Source organism: Oncorhynchus mykiss, chromosome 12 (genome assembly GCF_013265735.2).
Source record: "Oncorhynchus mykiss isolate Arlee chromosome 12, USDA_OmykA_1.1, whole genome shotgun sequence".
NCBI classification, from domain to species: Eukaryota; Metazoa; Chordata; class Actinopteri; order Salmoniformes; family Salmonidae; genus Oncorhynchus; species Oncorhynchus mykiss.
This window is the reverse complement of record NC_048576.1, coordinates 31,952,018-31,971,577: the sequence shown is the minus strand read 5'-3', so window position 1 is coordinate 31,971,577 and position 19,560 is coordinate 31,952,018. Positions and strand designations below refer to the sequence as shown.

Here is a 19,560-nt window from a genome sequence, read left to right as displayed (position 1 = left end):
ACCTTTTTAATTTGTGTTTACGCACATTTTTATTTCGTTAATTAACGCTCACACACGTTTTATTGCGTTCCCAGCGTTGATCAACGGTCACAATGTCAATTTTCTTGATCGGAGTTAAAAATTGCGACTGCCTCTCTGCGAAGAGTGGACTCATGATTCAGGTATGCTCGTTATGTTCGCCTACTCCCCCCGGATTTGTCGTGTTAGAAGCACCTTCATTCACCACTCTGTCAAAGCCAAACCCCCCGCCCAGGCACAGACGTGAAACGAACTACCTCAGCCCAGACCAGTGGTGTAAAGTACTTAGGTAGTACTTTTAAGTATTTTTACTTAAGTAGGTTTGGGGAGTATCTGTACGTTACTATTTATATTTTTGATGACTTTTACTTTACTACATTCCTAAAGAAAATAAATGTACTTTTTACTCTATACATTTTCCATGACACCCAAAAGTACTTACATTTTGAATTCTTATCAAGACAGGAAAATTGTCAAATTCACATCCCTGGTCTCCCTACTGCCTCTGATCTGGCGGACTCACTAAACAGACATGCTTCATTTGTAAATGATGTCGGAGTGTTGAAGTGTGCCCCTAGCCATCTGTAAACTATTAAAAAAACAAACAAGAAAATGGTGTTGTCTGGTTTGCTTAATAAGGAATTTTAAATGATTTATACTTTTGATAGTTAAGTATATTTGAGCAATTACATTGACTCCTGCGTGTCAGACACCCCCCCCCCAAAAAAAATAAAAAATAAAAACTACTCTGAGAATGAGTGTACAACTGGCAAATAGTCGCTGATATTTCAGTTAGATGGCTATCTGGGCTAGAAGGATGGCGTTAGAAGCTAACAAACAGATCTTGACCTCAGCAGGAACAATTGACTGAAATTAAGCTAGCTATAATCTTAACAAAAGATGGGCTACATAGATTCACATAAAATAACTTTGCTTTATAGCGAGTAGTGAGAGACAGTGGTGAGGCAGACTGGGGTGAGGCAGGCTGCAATGCAGAAGGCAGCAGAGTAGACACACAGAGAGAGGAAGCAAGGTTACAGTGGTTACCAAACTTGGGGTCCTCTGCATTTTAAAATGGGATCCCTGAGAGAATTTGTAATTGTATCAAAACACAATAACATGTTCTATTCAAATGCATATACAATACAACTATTTGTATTCTATTTGGCATTTTACAATATAGAATTGCAGTGCAGCTCACATGAGATACTAAGAACATGAACGTGATTAAAAAGATAACATTTCAATATAAAGATCTCCACATCTTATTTCTCTGGACTTTCCTAGTGTCCAGTCCTAATAAATATTTTTCTGAGGGCGACCTGATGTGCATTGTGTAACTACATAAAATTACAGTAGGCCTTCCCTATTGACCTGCATGAAAATGGAATCAAACAATGCAGTTCTAAAATTGTAATTTTTTGGTTTATATTGGTGGTGGTTCGTCTGATCTCGATCGCCCACTGGAGTTTATAGTTTACCCACCTTTGTTTTACGACTACATTACTGATACCAATGAATTGTGTATTACAACTTGATTAATCTGACTACCCAATTTAGCTAGCTAGCTACAGTACAACATATGAAGAGGATGTTGTCAGATTAAAGATAACTTTCATAACTTTGAGGGATGACCAGGGACCACCCTTTCACTAAAACATACTTCTAATTCACCCTTAACGTTACGCAAATAATACGGTTTCCTTAACCACAATGTAGCCTTTTAGCAAGCTAGCTAGCTGGCTAGCAAACAACCCATCTTTGCCATTACCATCAACGTTAGCACAAGCTAGGCTAACTAGCAAGCTCTAGAGGTTTCAATGGATCAGCCAGCTAGCTAGTTAGCTAATTAAGAATAACAATTTTACTTTAAAAAGTATAGTTTGTAGTGGATTGTACACTACTTACATCTAACCCAATTACATTGCACTTACCGCTCCGAGTCCAATGGAAATCTGAAAAATGGGACGTCTGATTTATCTGTATAGATATTACAATTTGGTGCGGCACAGCGGTTGGGCATTTTGGGATCCATGCACTCACTGGTTCAGAATAAATCGTGCATCGTGCAATTAATCCGAAATCCACCCGTATTGAATCTTTAGCTTAATATTTGTACAAAGTCTTTAAATTAACTTTGTACCTAGCTAGGTAATTTAATTATTTCATTCCGTAAAAAGTTGATTTGTTGAGCGGTGTAGTTGCCCGAGTGTTCCTAAACCAGGAAGAACACCTTTGTAAAGCGGAAATCGACACCGCTTGGCGCATTGATCTCTGATCTCAGTACAATGTGTTCAATTGTATATCTTTGTATTTTTCCTTCTATGTGTATGCAGTGGCGTATCAGTACGATTGTAATAACAAATGTATTTTGATAGCTGTATTTTTTAAAGTTCCGCATATGACAACCGAGTAAATTATATCGAAATACCACGAGGCCTCATAAAACGCCTACTTGTCACGTGACAAGATGACTGAACGAGTTCATGGTTGTCAAAAAAGCCTATTAAAAGCTTTGAAAACGGTGGTTATAACAGAAATAGCTACATCATAGACATACATTGAGAAAAAAATGCACTTTACTGTGAATTGTGTGATCAAAGTCAATGAGGAAAGAAACATTTTCAACAATTTATTTCAGAAATGCAGCTATCACACAATAAAATGGTGTAAATAAATGTATGACAATAATAGCAATTCTTATTAGACTGAATCAAAAACGTTGATCTTTATTTGTAATCATTCTTACAAGAAAGAACACAGTCTTAGATCAAAGCAGGTAGCCTAACAGTTAAGGGCGTTCGGCCAGTAACCGAAAGGTCACTGGTTTCGAATCGCCAAGCCGACTAGGTAAAAAAATCTGAAGATGCGCCCTTGAGCAAGGCACTTAACCCTAATTGCCCCTGTAAGTCGCATTGGATAAGATCATCTGCTAAATGACACAAATGTAACTGTATTTCAAGCACATTGGTCTTAGAAGAAAGTACTTCCAGAAGACTTATGTAATAAGAATACATTTTCAGTTCTATAATTTACATAACCAGTTGCATAAACATTTAAAAAATGACCTATACATAAATTCAAATCACAAAAAACTTTAGTTTCAACTAAGTGTTTTGGTGCATACTAAATCTAATGATTCCCTCAAACTTGCAATGGTCATTGATCAACTTTATACAGCCAAAATAAGTGGTTTCAAGTCAACATATCAAACATCCAATAAGTAAGAGGTCAGCTCGTCACAAATGCTGAAGACAGACCACAATTTATACAAGAACAAGTCAACAGGCTGGCATTCTTGCTCATTAGGGTCATGAAATTAATTGGATTTAACTTTCATTGTGAGGGTACATCTTAACATAACCATCAACCATAAAGTCCAGGTCATGTCTGGCATTATAATGTATGTTTAGAAATGCCAGACTCTTGGAATCTGTGTTTGTCAGGTGTGTTCTGCAGGTACATCTGAAAACATTTACAAGAAGCATTGCCGTCGACATCCTCAAGGCCCAGGACTGGCAGGTTGCTGAGCACCCTCAAGAATGCAAGCACATTGGGGAAGAACTTCACTTCAGCAAAACTGCAGCGTCTCATGGACGGTGAAGGGCAGGGTCACCTTGCCCCTATGCTTCCACTTCACCCTCCAGCAGTGAAGCTCAGCAGGGGGAGTGTCTGCGTTGGGAAGGTCGTTCCTGTACATCTCCACGTTGTTATCTTCAGACATGTTGAATTTCAGCTGCCCCATGACAGCAGGGACGAGCGTCAAATATCTCAGGGCGTTAAGGTGGTTCTCAGAAAAGAGGTTGTTCAGTTCTTTGATGACCTGGCTCACCACTGGGGCAGTCAGGTGCTCTTTGAAGTAGCTCTCGGGCTGGATTTCTGTTCCAGCTTCTGGGCGGTGCTTTCTCAAGTAGGTAGAAATCATGGTACCCCTCAATGTTATCCAAGACCTCGTTCAGCAAGTGCAACACAGCGGTCAAGCTGCTTGCAGCAAAGTAGACTTCTATCGTTGGCCTTTGCAAGTTCTTGCCGAAGGCTGTTGTGAATGACATGGTTGTACTGAAAAACACCAACGCTGCAACAAACTCAAAATCAGCCAGAGCCTCTATCTCCAAGGCATCATGTGTGTCTTGGTCATTCAACCTCAGATCTTCATCGTCATGAACACCATCTACGCAGAGCAGTAGAGATTCCAAAATAATCAATATTCTTGAAAGTAGACATGACAATCTGAATGCCTGTCAAAGCCACTCCACTTGCCAGTGAGACTTTCAAGGCACAGGTGGAACTTGGTGTGTGTGCACTGCTGTGGGATACTTCTGTGAGTTTGGTTGCAATGGCTTTCATTTTGCAAGAATGCAAACAGGAGCTTAAGTGGGCCTGCCCTCTGCAGTAGTCCATATTCAAGCCACATTTTTTTGTCACCTCAGTCAGCAGCCTCTCCATCAGGGTCTCCTCATCTCCCTCAAAAGGAATGAATCCCACAAACTTCTCCCGCAAGCAGTTGGCCTGGTTAAAAAAAAACTTAAGAATATGGGGATATGGCACTCACCTCATTCGGTACGCCAACAATGTCTGGAAGTTGCTTGGAGTGAGACCGTCGCACTCCTCAGTATGTCTATTCAGAGGTATGTTCTGTTTCCACAACACCAGAAAAACTTCAAATAGTGATTTGAGATATTCTCTGTGCTTCTTCTCCTCAGAGGTCAGCTAGGGGGGGTGGTTTGTCTCAGAGTCATCTTGGCCTTCACCATCATCTTTGCTAGTCTTTGATTGGTCCACAGAGTCCTCTATAGGAAAATAAAGTAATATTGATTAAAAATAAGATTAGTGTAACTTTTTGCTTATGTGGGTCCTGTGATATTTTTTTATTTCACCTTTATTTAACCAGGTAGGCTAGTTGAGAACAAGTTCTCATTTACAACTGCGACCTGGCCAAGATAAAGCATAGCAGTGTGAACAGACAACACAGAGTTACACATGGAGTAAACAATTAACAAGTCAATAACACAGTAGAAAAAAAAGAGTCTATATACATTGTGTGCAAAAGGCATGAGGTAGGCGAATAATTACAATTTTGCAGATTAACACTGGAGTGATAAATGATCAGATGGTCATGTACAGGTAGCAATATTGGTGTGCAAAAGAGCAGAAAAGTAAATAAATAAAAACAGTATGGGGATGAGGTAGGTAAAATTGGGTGGGCTATTTACCGATAGACTATGTACAGCTGCAGCGATCGGTTAGCTGCTCAGATAGCAGATGTTTGAAGTTGGTGAGGGAGATAAAAGTCTCCAACTTCAGAGATTTTTGCCATTCGTTCCAGTCACAGGCAGCAGAGAACTGGAACGAAAGGCGGCCAAATGAGGTGTTGGCTTTAGGGATGATCAGTGAGATACACCTGCTGGAGCGCGTGCTATGGGTGGGTGTAGCCATCGTGACCAGTGAACTGAGATAAGGCGGAGCTTTACCTAGCATGGACTTGTAGATGTTAGAATGGCCAAGTCAAAGTCCAGACCTGAATCCAATCGAGAATCTATGGAAAGAACTGAAAACTGCTGTTCACAAATGCTCTCCATCCAACCTCACTGAGCTCGAGCTGTTTTGCAAGGAGGAATGGGAAAAAATGTCAGTCTCTCGATGTACAAAACTGATAGAGACATACCCCAAGCGACTTACAGCTGTAATCGCAGCAAAAGGTGGCGCTACAAAGTATTAACTTAAGGGGGCTGAATAATTTTGCACGCCCAATTTTTCAGTTTTTGATTTGTTAAAAAAGTTTGAAATATCCAATAAATGTCGTTCCACTTCATGATTGTGTCCCACTTGTTGTTGATTCTTCACAAAAAAATACAGTTTTATATCTTTATGTTTGAAGCCTGAAATGTGGCAAAAGGTCGCAAAGTTCAAGGGGGCCGAATACTTTCGCAATGCACTGTATGTAGCGAGGACCAGCCGACTAGAGCATACAGGTCGCAGTGGTGGGTGGTATAAGGTGCTTTAGTAACAAAATGGATGGCACTGTGATAAACTGCATCCAGTTTGCTGAGTAGAGTATTGGAGGCTATTTTGTAGATGACATCGCCGAAGTCGAGGATCGGTAGGATAGTCAGTTTTACTAGGGTAAGTTTTGCGGCGTGAGTGAAGGAGGCTTTGTTGCGAAATAGAAAGCCGACTCTAGATTTGATTTTGGATTGGAGATGTTTGATATGAGTCTGGAAGGAGAGTTTGCAGTCTAGCCAGACACCTAGGTACTTATAGATGTCCACATATTCTAGGTCGGAACCATCCAGGGTGGTGATGCTAGTCGGGCGTGCGGGTGCAGGCAGCGAACGGTTGAAAAGCATGCATTTGGTTTTACTAGCGTTTAAGAGCAGTTGGAGGCAGCGGAAGGAGTGTTGTATGGCATTGAAGCTCGTTTGGAGGTTAGATAGCACAGTGTCCAAGGAAGGGCCAGAAGTATACAGAACGGTGTCTGCGTAGAGGTGGATCAGGGAATCGCCCGCAGCAAGAGCAACATCATTAATATATACAGAGAAAATAGTCGGCCCGAGAATTGAACCCTGTGGCACCCCCATAGAGACTGCCAGAGGACTGGACAACGTGCCCTCCGATTTGACACACTGAACTCTGTCTGCAACGTAGTTGGTGAACCAGGCAAGGCAGTCATTAGAAAAACCGAGGCTACTGAGTCTGCCGATAAGAATATGGTGATTGACAGAGTCGAAAGCTTTGGCCAGGTCGATGAAAACGGCTGCACAGTACTGTCTTTTATCGATGGCGGTTATGATATCGTTTAGTACCTTGAGCGTGGCTGAGGTGCACCCGTGACCGGCTCGGAAACCAGATTGCACAGCGGAGAAGGTACGGTGGGATTCGAGATGGTCAGTGACCTGTTTGTTGACTTTCGAAGACCTTAGATAGGCAGGATGGATATAGGTCTGTAACAGTTTGGGTCCAGGGTGTCTCCCCCTTTGAAGAGGGGGATGACTGCGTCAGCTTTCCAATCCTTGGGGATCTTAGACGATATGAAAGAGAGGTTGAACAGGCTGGTAATAGGGGTTGCGACAATGGCGGCGGATAGTTTCAGAAATAGAGGGTCCAGATTGTCAAGCCCAGCTGATTTGTACGGGTCCAGGTTTTGCAGCTCTTTCAGAACATCTGCTATCTGGATTTGGATAAAGGAGAAGCTGGAGAGGCTTGGACGAGTAGCTGCAGGGGGGGGAGCTGTTGGCCCGAGGTTGGAGTAGCCAGGAGGAAGGCATGGCCAGCCATTGAGAAATGCTTGTTGAAGTTTTCGATAATCATGGATTTAATCGGTGGTGACCGTGTTACCTAGCCTCAGTGATAGGGCATTGTCTCATGATGAAAAGGGAAATACATCCATACTAGTCATTCAATTTAAACCTAGAATATTATTGCATTGCAAAGCATTCAGAAAGTATTCAGACCCCTTGACTTTATCCACATTTTATGTTACAGCTTTATTCTAAAATTGAAATAATCCCCCCCTCAATTTACACCCAATTCCCCATAATGACAAAGAGAAGAGAGGTTATATTTTTTGTTGTTGATGTATTACAAATAAAAAATAGCATATTTAAATACGTATTCAGACCCTTTGCTATGAGACTCGAAATTAAGCTCAGGTGCATCGTTTCCTTTGATCTTCCTTGGTGTTACTGCAACTTTATTGGAGTCCACCTGTGGTAAATTCAATTGATTGGACATTATTTGGAAAGGCACAAACCTGTCTATATAAAGGTCCCACAGTTGACAGTGAATGTCAGAGCAAAAACCTAGCCATGAGGTTGAAGGAATTGTCCATAGAGCGCAGAGACAAGATTGTGTCGAGGCACAGATCTGGGGAAGGGTACCAAAAAAAATCTGCAGATTTGAAGGTCCCCGAGAACACAGTGGCCTCCATCATTCCTAAATGTAAGACGTTTGGAACCACCAAGACTCTTCCTAGAGCTGGTCACCAGGCCAAACTGAGCAATCAGTGGAGAAGGGCATTGGTCAAAGAGGTGACCAAGAACCTGATGGTCACTCTGACAGAGCTCCAGATTTCCTCTGGAGATGGGAGAACCTTCCAGAAGGACAACCATTTCCTCTGCAGCACTCCACCATTCAGGCCAATACAGTGACCAGATGGAAGCCACTCCTCAGTGAAGGGCACATGACAGCCCGCTTAGAATTTGCCAAAAGGCACCTAAAGGATCATGAAAAACAAGATTCTCTGGTCTGATGAAACCAAGATTGAACTCTTTAGCCCGAATGCCAAGCATCACGTCTGGAGGAAACCTCGCACCATCCCTACGGTGAAACACGGTGGTGGTGGCAGCATAATCATCATGCTATGGGGATGTTTTCAGTGGCAGGGAGACAAGTCAGGATTGAGGGAAAGATGTACGGAGCAAAGTACAGAGAGCTCCTTGATGAAAACCTGCTCCAGAGTGCTCAGGACCTCAGACAGGGGCGAAGGTTCACCTTCCAACAGGACAACACAGGAGTGGCTTTGGGACAAATCTCTGTCCTTGAGTGGGCCATCCAGAGCCCGGACTTGAACCGATCAAACATTTCTGGAGAGATCTGTAAATAGCTGTACAGCAACGCTCCCCATCCAACCAGACAGAGCTTGAGAGAATCTGCAGAGAAAGAATGGGAGAAACTCCTCAAATACAGGTGTGCCAAGCTTGTAGCGTCATACCCAAGAAGACTCGAGGCTGTAATCGCTGTTGAAGTTGCTTCAACAAAGTACTGAGTAAAGAGTCCGAATACTTATTTAAATGTGATATTTCAGTTTTATTTTAAATAAATTTGCAAACATTTCTAAAAACCTGTTTTTGCTCTCATTATGGGGTATTGTGTAGATTGAGGAAAAAAAATTAATTTAATAATTTTAGAATAAGGCTAATGCAACAAAATGTGGAAAAGTCAAGGGGTTTGAATACACTGTACATTGAAACAGCCTCAACATAAGATGCACAACTTACTTTTCCTCAATTTCATTTGCCTTGCTTCATCTTCACTCTGTAGAATATAATAGCAAGAGAAACAATAACAAGCTGTTTGATTTCAATACATTGAGTATGACTAGAGATTTGTTAAATGGAAAAGAAACCCCTACCAGGTCTTTAATCCTCGTGTTGCCTACTCTGTGGCTTATTGAGCTGGCTTGATAAATCAAAGATGGCTGAAGGATAATGCCACACCAACCTTGTCCTGTAGGAACTCTGGAAATATGAACGATTTATTAAACTACCTATTTGATGGGTGTGTGTAGCACTAAATAAGTACACATCTCTGTTCAACTACATCAATTTCAAATGTTAAACGTTTCAGCTAGGCCAAAACAAATGCCAAGCAAATTGCATCAGTATCACTTACTGCTTTACAAATCACAGATGGTTCAAATTGCTTAGCACAAAGTCTGTAGTGTCTGTTCAGCTGATCAGGTGTTTTATCTTCAAGATCCTTGCCATGACAGTTTTCCACCCACTGCTTGCATCTGTGCAGAACAGACAAAACAAACCATTCTCATTCATACATTTAGCTTCATTTAATGAGATTGAACATTAAGAACGAGTTATTCAAACACTGACGTCAGTGACCAATGAGAAAAACAACCCTCTCTGACTTCCTGTAAGAGCTCCTCATGGATACAACTTTTTTTTTTTTTTATAAAAAAACAGTTCTCATTTATATATTTAGCGATCATTGAATGAGATTGAATAACTAGTTATTAAAATACTGAAGACATGATTGCTATAGTTAATGGTATAATCACACAATAACATTGTGTGCTGTGTTGACAATAACATGCAAACTAAAACATTGTGTAACACTAGCAAGCAGCTTGCTGTATGTTTTAATAACGTACTGATTTGCAAACCCCAAAAGTCTGGTTATACTATTATTCTGCTAGCATGCTGCAAAACTAGCTACAAGCTAGCCAAATAGCTTGCACAGTGCACATATTTAGCTGACAGCTAACGTTAGTTAGCTTAATAACGTGCAAAGTCAAGCATGGAAGACCGTCTTAACGTACCTTTCAGTGTGCATTGGAAACCTGAAGAATAGCGATGCTGACCTATTACTTTTTATGGTGCAATTTGGAGCTGCGCAAAAGTTTGCCATGGTTTGCTTATGGTAGTATAATGCTTTTCAAAAGTAATTTACTTCAATATTAATTTATCCAGAAATTAGGAAAAAATGGACTCACACGCAACAGTGCTTTATGTGGCCTGGAGGAATCAACGCGACGCGCGATTAAATCACGGCCTTCCCACAATGCTTTGCTAACGTAACTCAGTACGCATGTTTGTCACTGTCCTGTTCATATCACCTCAGGGTTCCAATACTGATATTAGCTTTCCTTGCGCCCTTCGGATCAACACATGCCTGCACAACTATCCACACAAGACATTTCAAAGGAGTTTTGACATGGTTCATGTTTGGCCCTCCGAAACTCGTTAGCCAGGTATAGGACAGTATTTTTTAACTTACCATATCCCTATTTGACTAAAATTACAGTCCAAAAGAAGGTTAGTTGGATCCAGTGAGTAATCAATGAATACATTTCTTTGTTAAGGTATGTTATTGCATGATTTCCCATTTCAAAGGTAATAATTCCACCAGAGAACCATTTTGGTATAATTTTATTGAATAGTGTCACTTTTCCTGGATGTACAACACACATTTCTTTATTTCCTACCAGATGATTTGAAGGTGATAAAAGGTGTGCTGTACGTAATTTATCTATGGTAGAAACCTAGTGATAGATAAATGATCAACTCTGCATTAAAATAAACAATACATTCATAAAACAAACACAGTAAGACAGCAGAGAGAATGCATACAGCGAATAAAAGTGAAGGTGTAGCAGATCAAGCTATGGCAAATGTCCCTTCCTTATGAGAAGTAACAACAGAAAACAGAAAAAGGCATGCCGAATTGAGGCACCCAGTCTTATTGTATTAGTAAATCTTGCCACACAAAGCCCATATTATCACAATTTGGATTAACAACCATTATGGATGGTAAAACAGCAAATAATCTATTTTCATTATTTTAAAACCCCTTTGTAAAGTGCCCATCAGTTCCATATTTTTTCTATTCATTTTCAGACCTCCTCATCCCACTCATCCAAAGACTCAGATCCTCTCCAGGTCTTTGGGATGGTCAGGCAGGTCCTCCAGGAGAGCAGGGTTCCTCCTGTAGATGTAAGCACTGGCATCGTCGTCCAGATTCACCAGCTCTGCCAGTGAGGACACACAGGTGTCGTGGTCTGTCAGCATCCCAGGCAGGTGGGATGACTTGCGCTGGATACGACAGGAACGACGGACTGGTGTCAGGAACTTCAGATCTTTGATGGTGTTTTTTCGCTTGGAACCACTTGCACATGCTTCAGTGTTGATTGTTCTCTTAACACTAGAAGGGGAAAGATAGACAGAATTGTGTGGTTAGTTGACAGCCATGTTCAGTTTAATATACATTTCAATATAGAGATGTGAAGTAGTGATGTTCTCCATGACCTCCAGTATTTCCAATAATTGTATGGAAGTGATTTTAAAATAGGTATTTAAGATAAGAAATATCACCTTTGAAGGTATGGCGTTGTCTTCAGATTGTATTTCACTATGGAGGCTCCCTCTGGTGTAGTCTCCATCAAGCATTCGTCATCATAATCACTATCAACTTCCTCAATATAACCCTTCCTTACTTTCTGCTCTGAAGCTCCCTCTCCTACTTCACTTTTCACTTCTTCAGACCTGTCAAAATTATTCTCAGCAAACTCATTCCTCTCTTCAAATCCATAATTTGTCTCAGCCTCCACAATTTTCTCTTCAGATTCCTTTTTCTCATGTGGCTCTAAAAGAAAAAAAGAACACACCAATGAATAACACATGAATAAAGTTAACATGATAAAATGTTACTCTTGCATGATTTGAACCTTACAGTTGCATGATTTGAATCAGGCAGATGATGCCAAGTGAGCAAGTAAATTTGACTGTTTACTGTGAATGTAAATGCACTGACCACAAAACTTACCATCCACACTTGCTGAGGGCGTCTCCAATGCCTCCAAAGCATCACAAAGGTTGACCACAACCTGTGATAAGATACAAGACAGTGGTGGTTAGGTTATATTTAAGAATTTTGATGAAAAAAATTACAGTACCAAAAAAATAAATTACTAAACAAAGAATGTTTCTTACATCATTCATTTGAACCTCTGGATCAATAGGGAGAAAATATGTATCAGAGTTGTCAAGCAAGTCCAGCGTCGTGTTCATTATCAGTGGAGTTGAGGCACAGGCTGCCTCCTGCTCAGGGACCACCTGGTCATTTTTAGGCCGAACAGTCGGTTCAGGCTCAGGACCAGGTTGTTGTGACGTCTGATCAGAGAAATGAGGCTCAACATTGGTCTTTTGTGATGAGAAGGCTGTGGATACTGCGTGGACTTCAGGCTCGGGCTGCACAGCTGGTTTATACTTTGGGAGTGCCACTGCCGATATGGGAGGCCTTTTCAGAGTCTTTCCCTTGGATGCCAGCCACTCCGCCAGCTTTGCTCTGGCAGTCAATGATTAAAAACATCAGTTAAAACCAGTGGTGGAAAAAGTATCCAATTGTCATACTTGAGTAAAAATAAAAAGATAACTTAATAGAAAATGACAAGTAAAAGCGAAAGTCACTCAGTAAAATACTACCTGAGTAAAAGTCTAAAATAATTTGGTTTTAAATATACTTAAGTATCAAAAGTAAATGTAATTGCAAAAATATACGTAAGTATCAAAAGTTAAAAGTAAAAATAATTTCAAATTGTGTGTGTGTGTATATATATATATATATATATATATATATATATATATATATATATATATATATATATATATATATATATATATATATATATATATACACACACACACACACACACTGCTCAAAAAAATAAAGAGAACACTTAAACAACACAATGTAACTCCAAGTCAATCACACTTCTGTGAAATCAAACTGTCCACTTAGGAAGCAACACTGATTGACAATAAATTGCACATGCTGTTGTGCAAATGGAATAGACAACAGGTGGAAATTATAGGCATTTAGCAAGACACCCCCAATAAAGGAGTGGTTCTGCAGGTGGTGACCACAGACCACTTCTCAGTTCCTATGCTTCGTGGCTGATGTTTTGGTCACTTTTGAATGCTGGCAGTGCTTTCACTCTAGTGGTAGCATGAGACGGAGTCTACAACCCACACAAGTGGCTCAGGTAGTGCAGCTCATCCAGGATGGCACATCAATGCGAGCTGTGGCAAGAAGGTTTGCTGTGTCTGTCAGCGTAGTGTCCAGAGCATGGAGGCGCTACCAGGAGAGAGGCCAGTACACCAGGAAACAGACTCCATGAGGGTGGTATGAGGGCCCGATGTCCACAGGTGGGGGTTGTGCTTACAGCCCAACACCGTGCAGGACGTTTGGCATTTGCCAGAGAACACCAAGATTGGCAAATTCGCCACTGGCGCCCTGTGCTCTTCACAGATTAAAGCAGGTTCACACTGAGCACATGTGACAGACGTGCCAGAGTCTGGAGACGCCGTGGAGAATGTTCTGCTGCCTGCAACATCCTCCAGCATGACCGGTTTGGCGGTGGGTCAGTCATGGTGTGGGGTGGCATTTCTTTGGGGGGCCGCACAGGGCCCTCCATGTTCTCGCCAGAGGTAGCCTGACTGCCATTAGGTACCGAGATGAGATCCTCAGACCCCTTGTGAGACCATATTCTGGTGCGGTTGGCCCTGGGTTCCTCCTAATGCAAGACCTCATGTGGCTGGAGTGTGTCAGCAGTTCCTGCAAGAGGAAGGCATTGATGCTATGGACTGGCCCGCTCGTTCCCCAGATCTGAAATCAATTGAGCACATCTGGGACATCATGTCTCGCTCCATCCACCAACGCCACGTTGCACCACAGACTGTCCAGGAGTTGGCGGCTGCATTTTGACTTGTTTTAAGGACATTACATCAAAGTTGGATCAGCCTGTAGTGTGGTTTTCCACTTTAATTTTGAGTGTGACTCCAAATCCAGACCTCCGTGGGTTGATAAATTTGAGTTCCATTGATAATTTGTGTGTGATTGTTGTCAGCACATTCAACTATGTAAAGAAAAAAGTATTTAATAAGAATATTTCATTCAGATCTAGGATGTGTTATTTAGTGTTCCCTTTATTTTCTTGAGCAGTATATCTATCTATCTATCTATATCTATATATCTATATATATGAACTAAAACGGCACAATTTAAGTTTAAAAAAAATATGAATTTACACATAACCGGGGACACACTACAACACGCAGACATAATTTACAAACAAATCATGTGTTTATTGATTGACCAGATCAGAGGCAGTAGGGATGACCAGTGATGTTGTCTTGATAAGTGTGTGAATTGGACCATTTTCCTGACCCGTTAAGATTTCAAAATGTAATGGGCACTTTTGCGGGTCAGGGAAAATGCATGGAGTAAAAAGTACATTATTTTCTTTAGGAATTCAAAAGTTAAATTAAAAGTTGTCAAAAATATATATATAGTAAAGTACAGATAACCCAAAAAACTACTTAAGTAGTACTTTAAAGTATTTTTACTTAAGTACTTTACACCACTGGTTACAACTATTTTGAGCAGTAGACAAAAGTACCAAAAATATCAGTTATTGGACAATTCAAGAATGTTAAACAAAAATGACAAACCTTTTCTCTTCAGCAGTCTCTGTGGTAGCCCTGTACTGGCTTAGGGTGCTGGCAACCAGAGGCTTGCGAACTTTGTCAGTTGTCATCTTAGGCTTGGTTCTCTGTGGCAGCTCTTTCCCCTTTGATGTCATGGCAGACCTACTGGAACTTTGGAGAGCTGTGGTAAGTAGAGCCATTCTGGCAGGAGGGACTGCAGAGCAAAAGCCTGTTGGACGGCATGTGGCTGGGCACTTGGAGACTGGAGGAGGCCCATTGGACACAGACTTGGATTTTGAGGGTTGACATATTTGAGGGGGCTTGAACATGGAACGCTGAGGCAAGTCATCAACAGCTTTGGGCCTGATCTTTGTCAAATTCCCAGGCCTTTGGCTTTCAGCTTTGGGTGCCGAGGTCTTGGTAGCAGCTTTGCTTTCTACCCCTCCCTCCAGGCCACTAGGCTTCCTGAAGGAGCTTATTTTGGATTGGACAACCTTGCCTTTGTAGGTGCCAGGGACAGGTTTAGCTGGGACGGTAGCTGGCTCTGAGGCCTCTGCAACCAGTTTTCTCTGTCTGACAGCCTGTTTGGTGAGTAAGGTTTGGCTGAAAGTGTTGCGTCTCTTTGTATCGCCAGCTGTTGCCATCTTGACCTTCTTCAGAGCATCTTCTCCCTTTCCCAAGTCATCCTTTTTATTGCTCTTGGAATGCAGAGGGGCAGATGGAGCTGCCACTGTTTTAGTAGGAGCAGCTCTGGTAATAAAGGGCTTAGTGGTTCCACTTGCTGGTCTGGCATTCTCTTTGTTACCCTAATAATAGCAGACAGGACAAAGAAACAAGAAATAATACATTGTACAAAAAAGTAGTAGGCCTAACAGAAAAAAGAGAGAAAAAAAGAGCTACATTACCTTTTTGAAGTTGGTGTTCTTTCGTGTAACTGTATCCATTGTCATTGGTGTCACAAATGGCAGACCCCCTAAATATTTACAAATATACTTGTTCAGTAACAGAGCATGAATAAATAGTTAAAAAGCCAGGGGAAAAAAATGTGTTTTACAAAGGAATTCAGCTTGTATAACGTTAGCTGACTACTAAAATGTCTTCTCTGTTTAGTCATCTATATGGCTAGTTACCCACCTAACTAGCAGCTTAGCCTCTAGTAATAATGATAATAATAATACTCTTTGATATTAGTATTGTTAGATAGCTAGCCGAAAGCCGTTTTTTCGACCACGTTGGCTTGCAAAACGTAGATTAAACTGGCTAAATGTATTAGCTAGCTGAAAAACTTCAAAATACGGGTGTCCATTTCAATAGCAAAGTAGATAATAGTAGACAATTTCAAATCGCGCTTACCTTCTGATTCAATGTATTGTAGACAAAAATAAAAACCGCCAGCTAAAACGTCCCTCGCAAAACAAACCCCGATTCAACATTGGCGCTGTATTACGGAAAATGAGATTGGTCGAGATGTTGTCGGGAAAACTCAATTTAGCCAATCGAATGTCTCGAGATTAGGTCATAGGACAATTTGGAGGAGGTTTGGGCGGGTTCATCTGCGATGAAGGCATACGTCTGTACTTTTGAATGTTTGAACCATAATAGAATTCCTAAAATACTGTCTGACTGCTACACCCAGACCAGAGAGGAAGACAACATTTGACATAACTTGTATAAAAAAAAATGTATAGACTGATTAACGCCCTTACGGTAATCCAACTTCAGAATCACCTACATGCTGCTTTATTGACCGAGATCAATTGTGTATTGCTGCGTTCATAACCAAGTGTGAAGATGGTAATTACAAGTATGCTATGTTGTTTTTATTGATTTTAATGTAATTTTAACATGTACATTTTAACAAATTTAAATGTAACTTTCAAATGCTGTGTTTTATGCTTTGTTGCCGTTTGTATGTATGAAATGATGTAAAAAATGTATGAGCTGTTTTTAAAGGAAATGTGTTAATAACATTTTACAAAATAGAAAATGAGACTTGAAATTGAGCTCAGGTGCATTCTGTTTCCATTGATCATCCGTGAGATGTTTCTACAACTTGGAGTCCACCATTTGAAATATTTTTTGATACTTCATTGGGTCTTAAAATTCAAAATCACATTGCAAAATTATCCTTGGTATGACCTTAAAACAAGTCCATGTACTATAGCTTAGTAGAACCCAAACTTTAACTACTAAGATGGATAATAATTTTGACTGCATGAATTCATTTATTTTTCAATGTCGTTCACAAGATTGAATTAATGAACAGAGACAGTGTGGGCCTGGGGAGGAGGGCCTGCCACAGGGTATGTGTTCTAGCGGTTTCAAAGTAGAATCTGTGTGACTCTATCTAACGTTACTTACCTGACCATCACTCAAGCTAGCTTTCGCCAGGTTAGTTATAATAACGTTAGTTATTTAGCTAGCTAGCTGCATGCCTTCAATGCTTGGTAGATGTATTGACAGACAAGACTTATATTAAAAACCACCAAACATCGAGCTAAAGCTAGCTAGCTGTCAGGTGTATGTGTACACTGTCCAAGGATCGCTCAAGACTATCCAGCCCCAGCTAACACGGCTTGACATACCAAGTTTTGAACATTACCCTCTCTGCCATCAGGTGAGTATAGATTCATTATCAATTGTCTATATGGTGTATGTAGCAAGCTATAGCTGGTCCTTCCCTCCACCTACCAATGGCAGAGATTAAAGGAATTAAGATCGCTGAATTGTTCAATCATTCTCAATGGTAATTAGTATAGAGAAATAGGTGGGCATACTGCGTATGGGTGAGATTGAGACACATCACATATAGGCTGGCACAACACTGCTGCCCTTCCTTGCCTTGCATGGTATGGCTCTGTATATACAAGAGTATAATGCCAGATTTCCCTGTTTTTCTAGAGAGAGACAGGTGCAGTGTGTAATGTGCGATTAGCTAAATTGACTTTGCATTTGACTCTGTGTATAATCTTCATTCTCCATAGACGCTGGATTTACAATCCCTCATATCCCACACATGTTCAGTAGAGAATAACATCCATAGACATGGAGCTGCTGCATCATCTAGACCAATTCCTACAGGTAACACGCACACAGGAATGGATGAGCTCACAGAAAGGCTTAAATTCTGCACCGAGAATCTTATGAGCTTTATTTCTGTGTGTGTGTGAGAGTGAGGTAAGGGGGCAGTGTGTGTTTCCCAATATGTACCTGAAGGGTCTAACCTCTGTGTGTGTGTGTGAGAGAGTGAGATGTGTCAGACTGTGTCGTACCCTCTGAAGGGGTTAAAGGCGGTGCATGGTCAATCCAACGTCTGCATTGGCTGTGCAGCATTTACAGTGGTACGGCCTCTGCAGAAGTCAAGGCATTCATACTTCTCGTGCTTTGCAGAGCAGCACAGAGCTGCTGTAAAGGAAGTTGTCAAGGAAGTGAGTTCTTTATATAGGACCTCTGGCCCTCACCTACAGTCAACCAATCATGTCAATGCGGAGCCCTCCGCATTGTTAAACATTTGGGAGGAAACAGCAATGTGGTATGTGGTCTCTGCATGCCTCCGGATGCTCCGCAATTGCCATCCCTGCGGATTAAGCATAAATTGGCTTTAAATATAGCATGCACACACACACCTTAAATATATAGTTTGTTTATAAGAGCAACACAAAGTGTAAAGATGATCAATAGATAAACATAATAACATTATATAGAATATGTGTGTGTGTGTGTGTGTGTGTGTGTGAAATACTGAACATAGAAATCCTAAAATGGTAAAGTAGCGTACATGAGTCTGAAAGTGCTTTGTCGGCATTAAAGTGCTGAAGTCCATTGGCATCAGACAGATGAGTGGTTTTGGTTCATCAGGCTTGCTTCCTAACGCTATATGTTTCGCGGAGTGGAACAGGGGAACCCCAGAGCAGGCTCAGACGAGGAGAGTGAGATGATGTAACCAAGGTATTTATTGAAACAAGGCGGAGATGGAGTGCAGGTCAGGGGAAGCTCTGACCTTCAGAGGCTGAGGCTGGAGTCTGGAGCAAGAAGGGTTGAAACAGGGTAAGTAGGTCCGGAGGGGAATCCAAGGGAGTAATAGAGTTGGGAATCCAGGACAGAGTAGCAGGATGACGAGACATAGAACTGGAGACAGGGACCAGAGTCAGAGCGGGCAGAACTGTTGTGGAGAGGAAAACAGCGTCAGGCAGGGAAAACGGGCACAACAGGATCTGAATAATAACATATGGCTAGAAACCGCCTGACTGAGCAGAGATTACAATCTGGCAGTGTGGAAGTGGCAGGGCTGAGTATTTGTAGAGGTCTTGATTACGGAACAGGTTGCAGCTGGTGGGGATCTGCTCTGACTCCAGCACACCTGTCTCCCCACACACAATCACACACACAGAGGGAGAGAGTACTGGGGGAGTGGCGGCAGGTCAAGGAGACACAGGATGAGCAGTAGAGGGCGTTGCAGGAGCAAATGTGACACTATAATACAGTTTAATTTACACATATCTCATTTGCTACAATATTGTGTGAGCCAGTACATACACTTCCTACCTAACACAAATTACACATCATCCCAAATTTGCAAGATAGCAACCTCCTCTTAACTACTTGGCTCCTGTTTAAAAAAAACTCTCATGTCCATTTACAACATTAATATACTGCAACCTTCATCTACAAATACACATACCTCCTAGATATCCTGACCAAACCCTCCAATGGATTCTTCCAGGTTAATTTCCAAATCCATGCATACAACACAGAACACTGCGATAACCTTCACCTTCCCCACTGCCACACCACACATAAGCAATTTTCTATCAGATACAGAGGT

The 19,560-nt window shown here is 41.3% G+C and overlaps 1 protein-coding gene, 1 long non-coding RNA gene and 1 pseudogene across 3 annotated transcripts; 1 reads left to right on the top strand and 2 right to left on the bottom strand.

Annotated features, from left to right (window-relative positions):
• Positions 1 to 2,635: 2,635 nt before the first annotated feature.
• Positions 2,636 to 9,030, bottom strand: LOC110537456 (annotated as a pseudogene).
• Positions 9,031 to 10,050: 1,020 nt separating this feature from the next.
• On the top strand, positions 10,051 to 11,951 carry LOC118937661. The gene is made up of 2 exons (XR_005034946.1): positions 10,051 to 10,501; positions 11,148 to 11,951. It is a non-coding gene; the product is annotated as an uncharacterized LOC118937661 (long non-coding RNA).
• On the bottom strand, positions 10,662 to 16,305 carry LOC110537455 (cytoskeleton-associated protein 2). 2 transcript variants are annotated; one of them, XM_021623515.2, is made up of 7 exons: positions 16,089 to 16,305; positions 15,641 to 15,708; positions 14,760 to 15,541; positions 12,240 to 12,594; positions 12,073 to 12,133; positions 11,622 to 11,892; positions 10,662 to 11,451 (listed from the first exon to the last, which is right to left on the bottom strand). In XM_021623515.2, the coding sequence occupies exons 2-7, from the start codon at positions 15,683 to 15,685 to the stop codon at positions 11,175 to 11,177; spliced, it is 1,791 nt and encodes a 596-aa protein (XP_021479190.2). In that variant the 5' UTR covers positions 15,686 to 15,708; positions 16,089 to 16,305; the 3' UTR covers positions 10,662 to 11,174. The 2 variants fall into 2 exon arrangements, with proteins under 2 accessions (XP_021479190.2, XP_021479192.2); XM_021623517.2 differs by lacking the exon at positions 16,089 to 16,305 and adding an exon at positions 15,870 to 16,037.
• Positions 16,306 to 19,560: the final 3,255 nt, after the last annotated feature.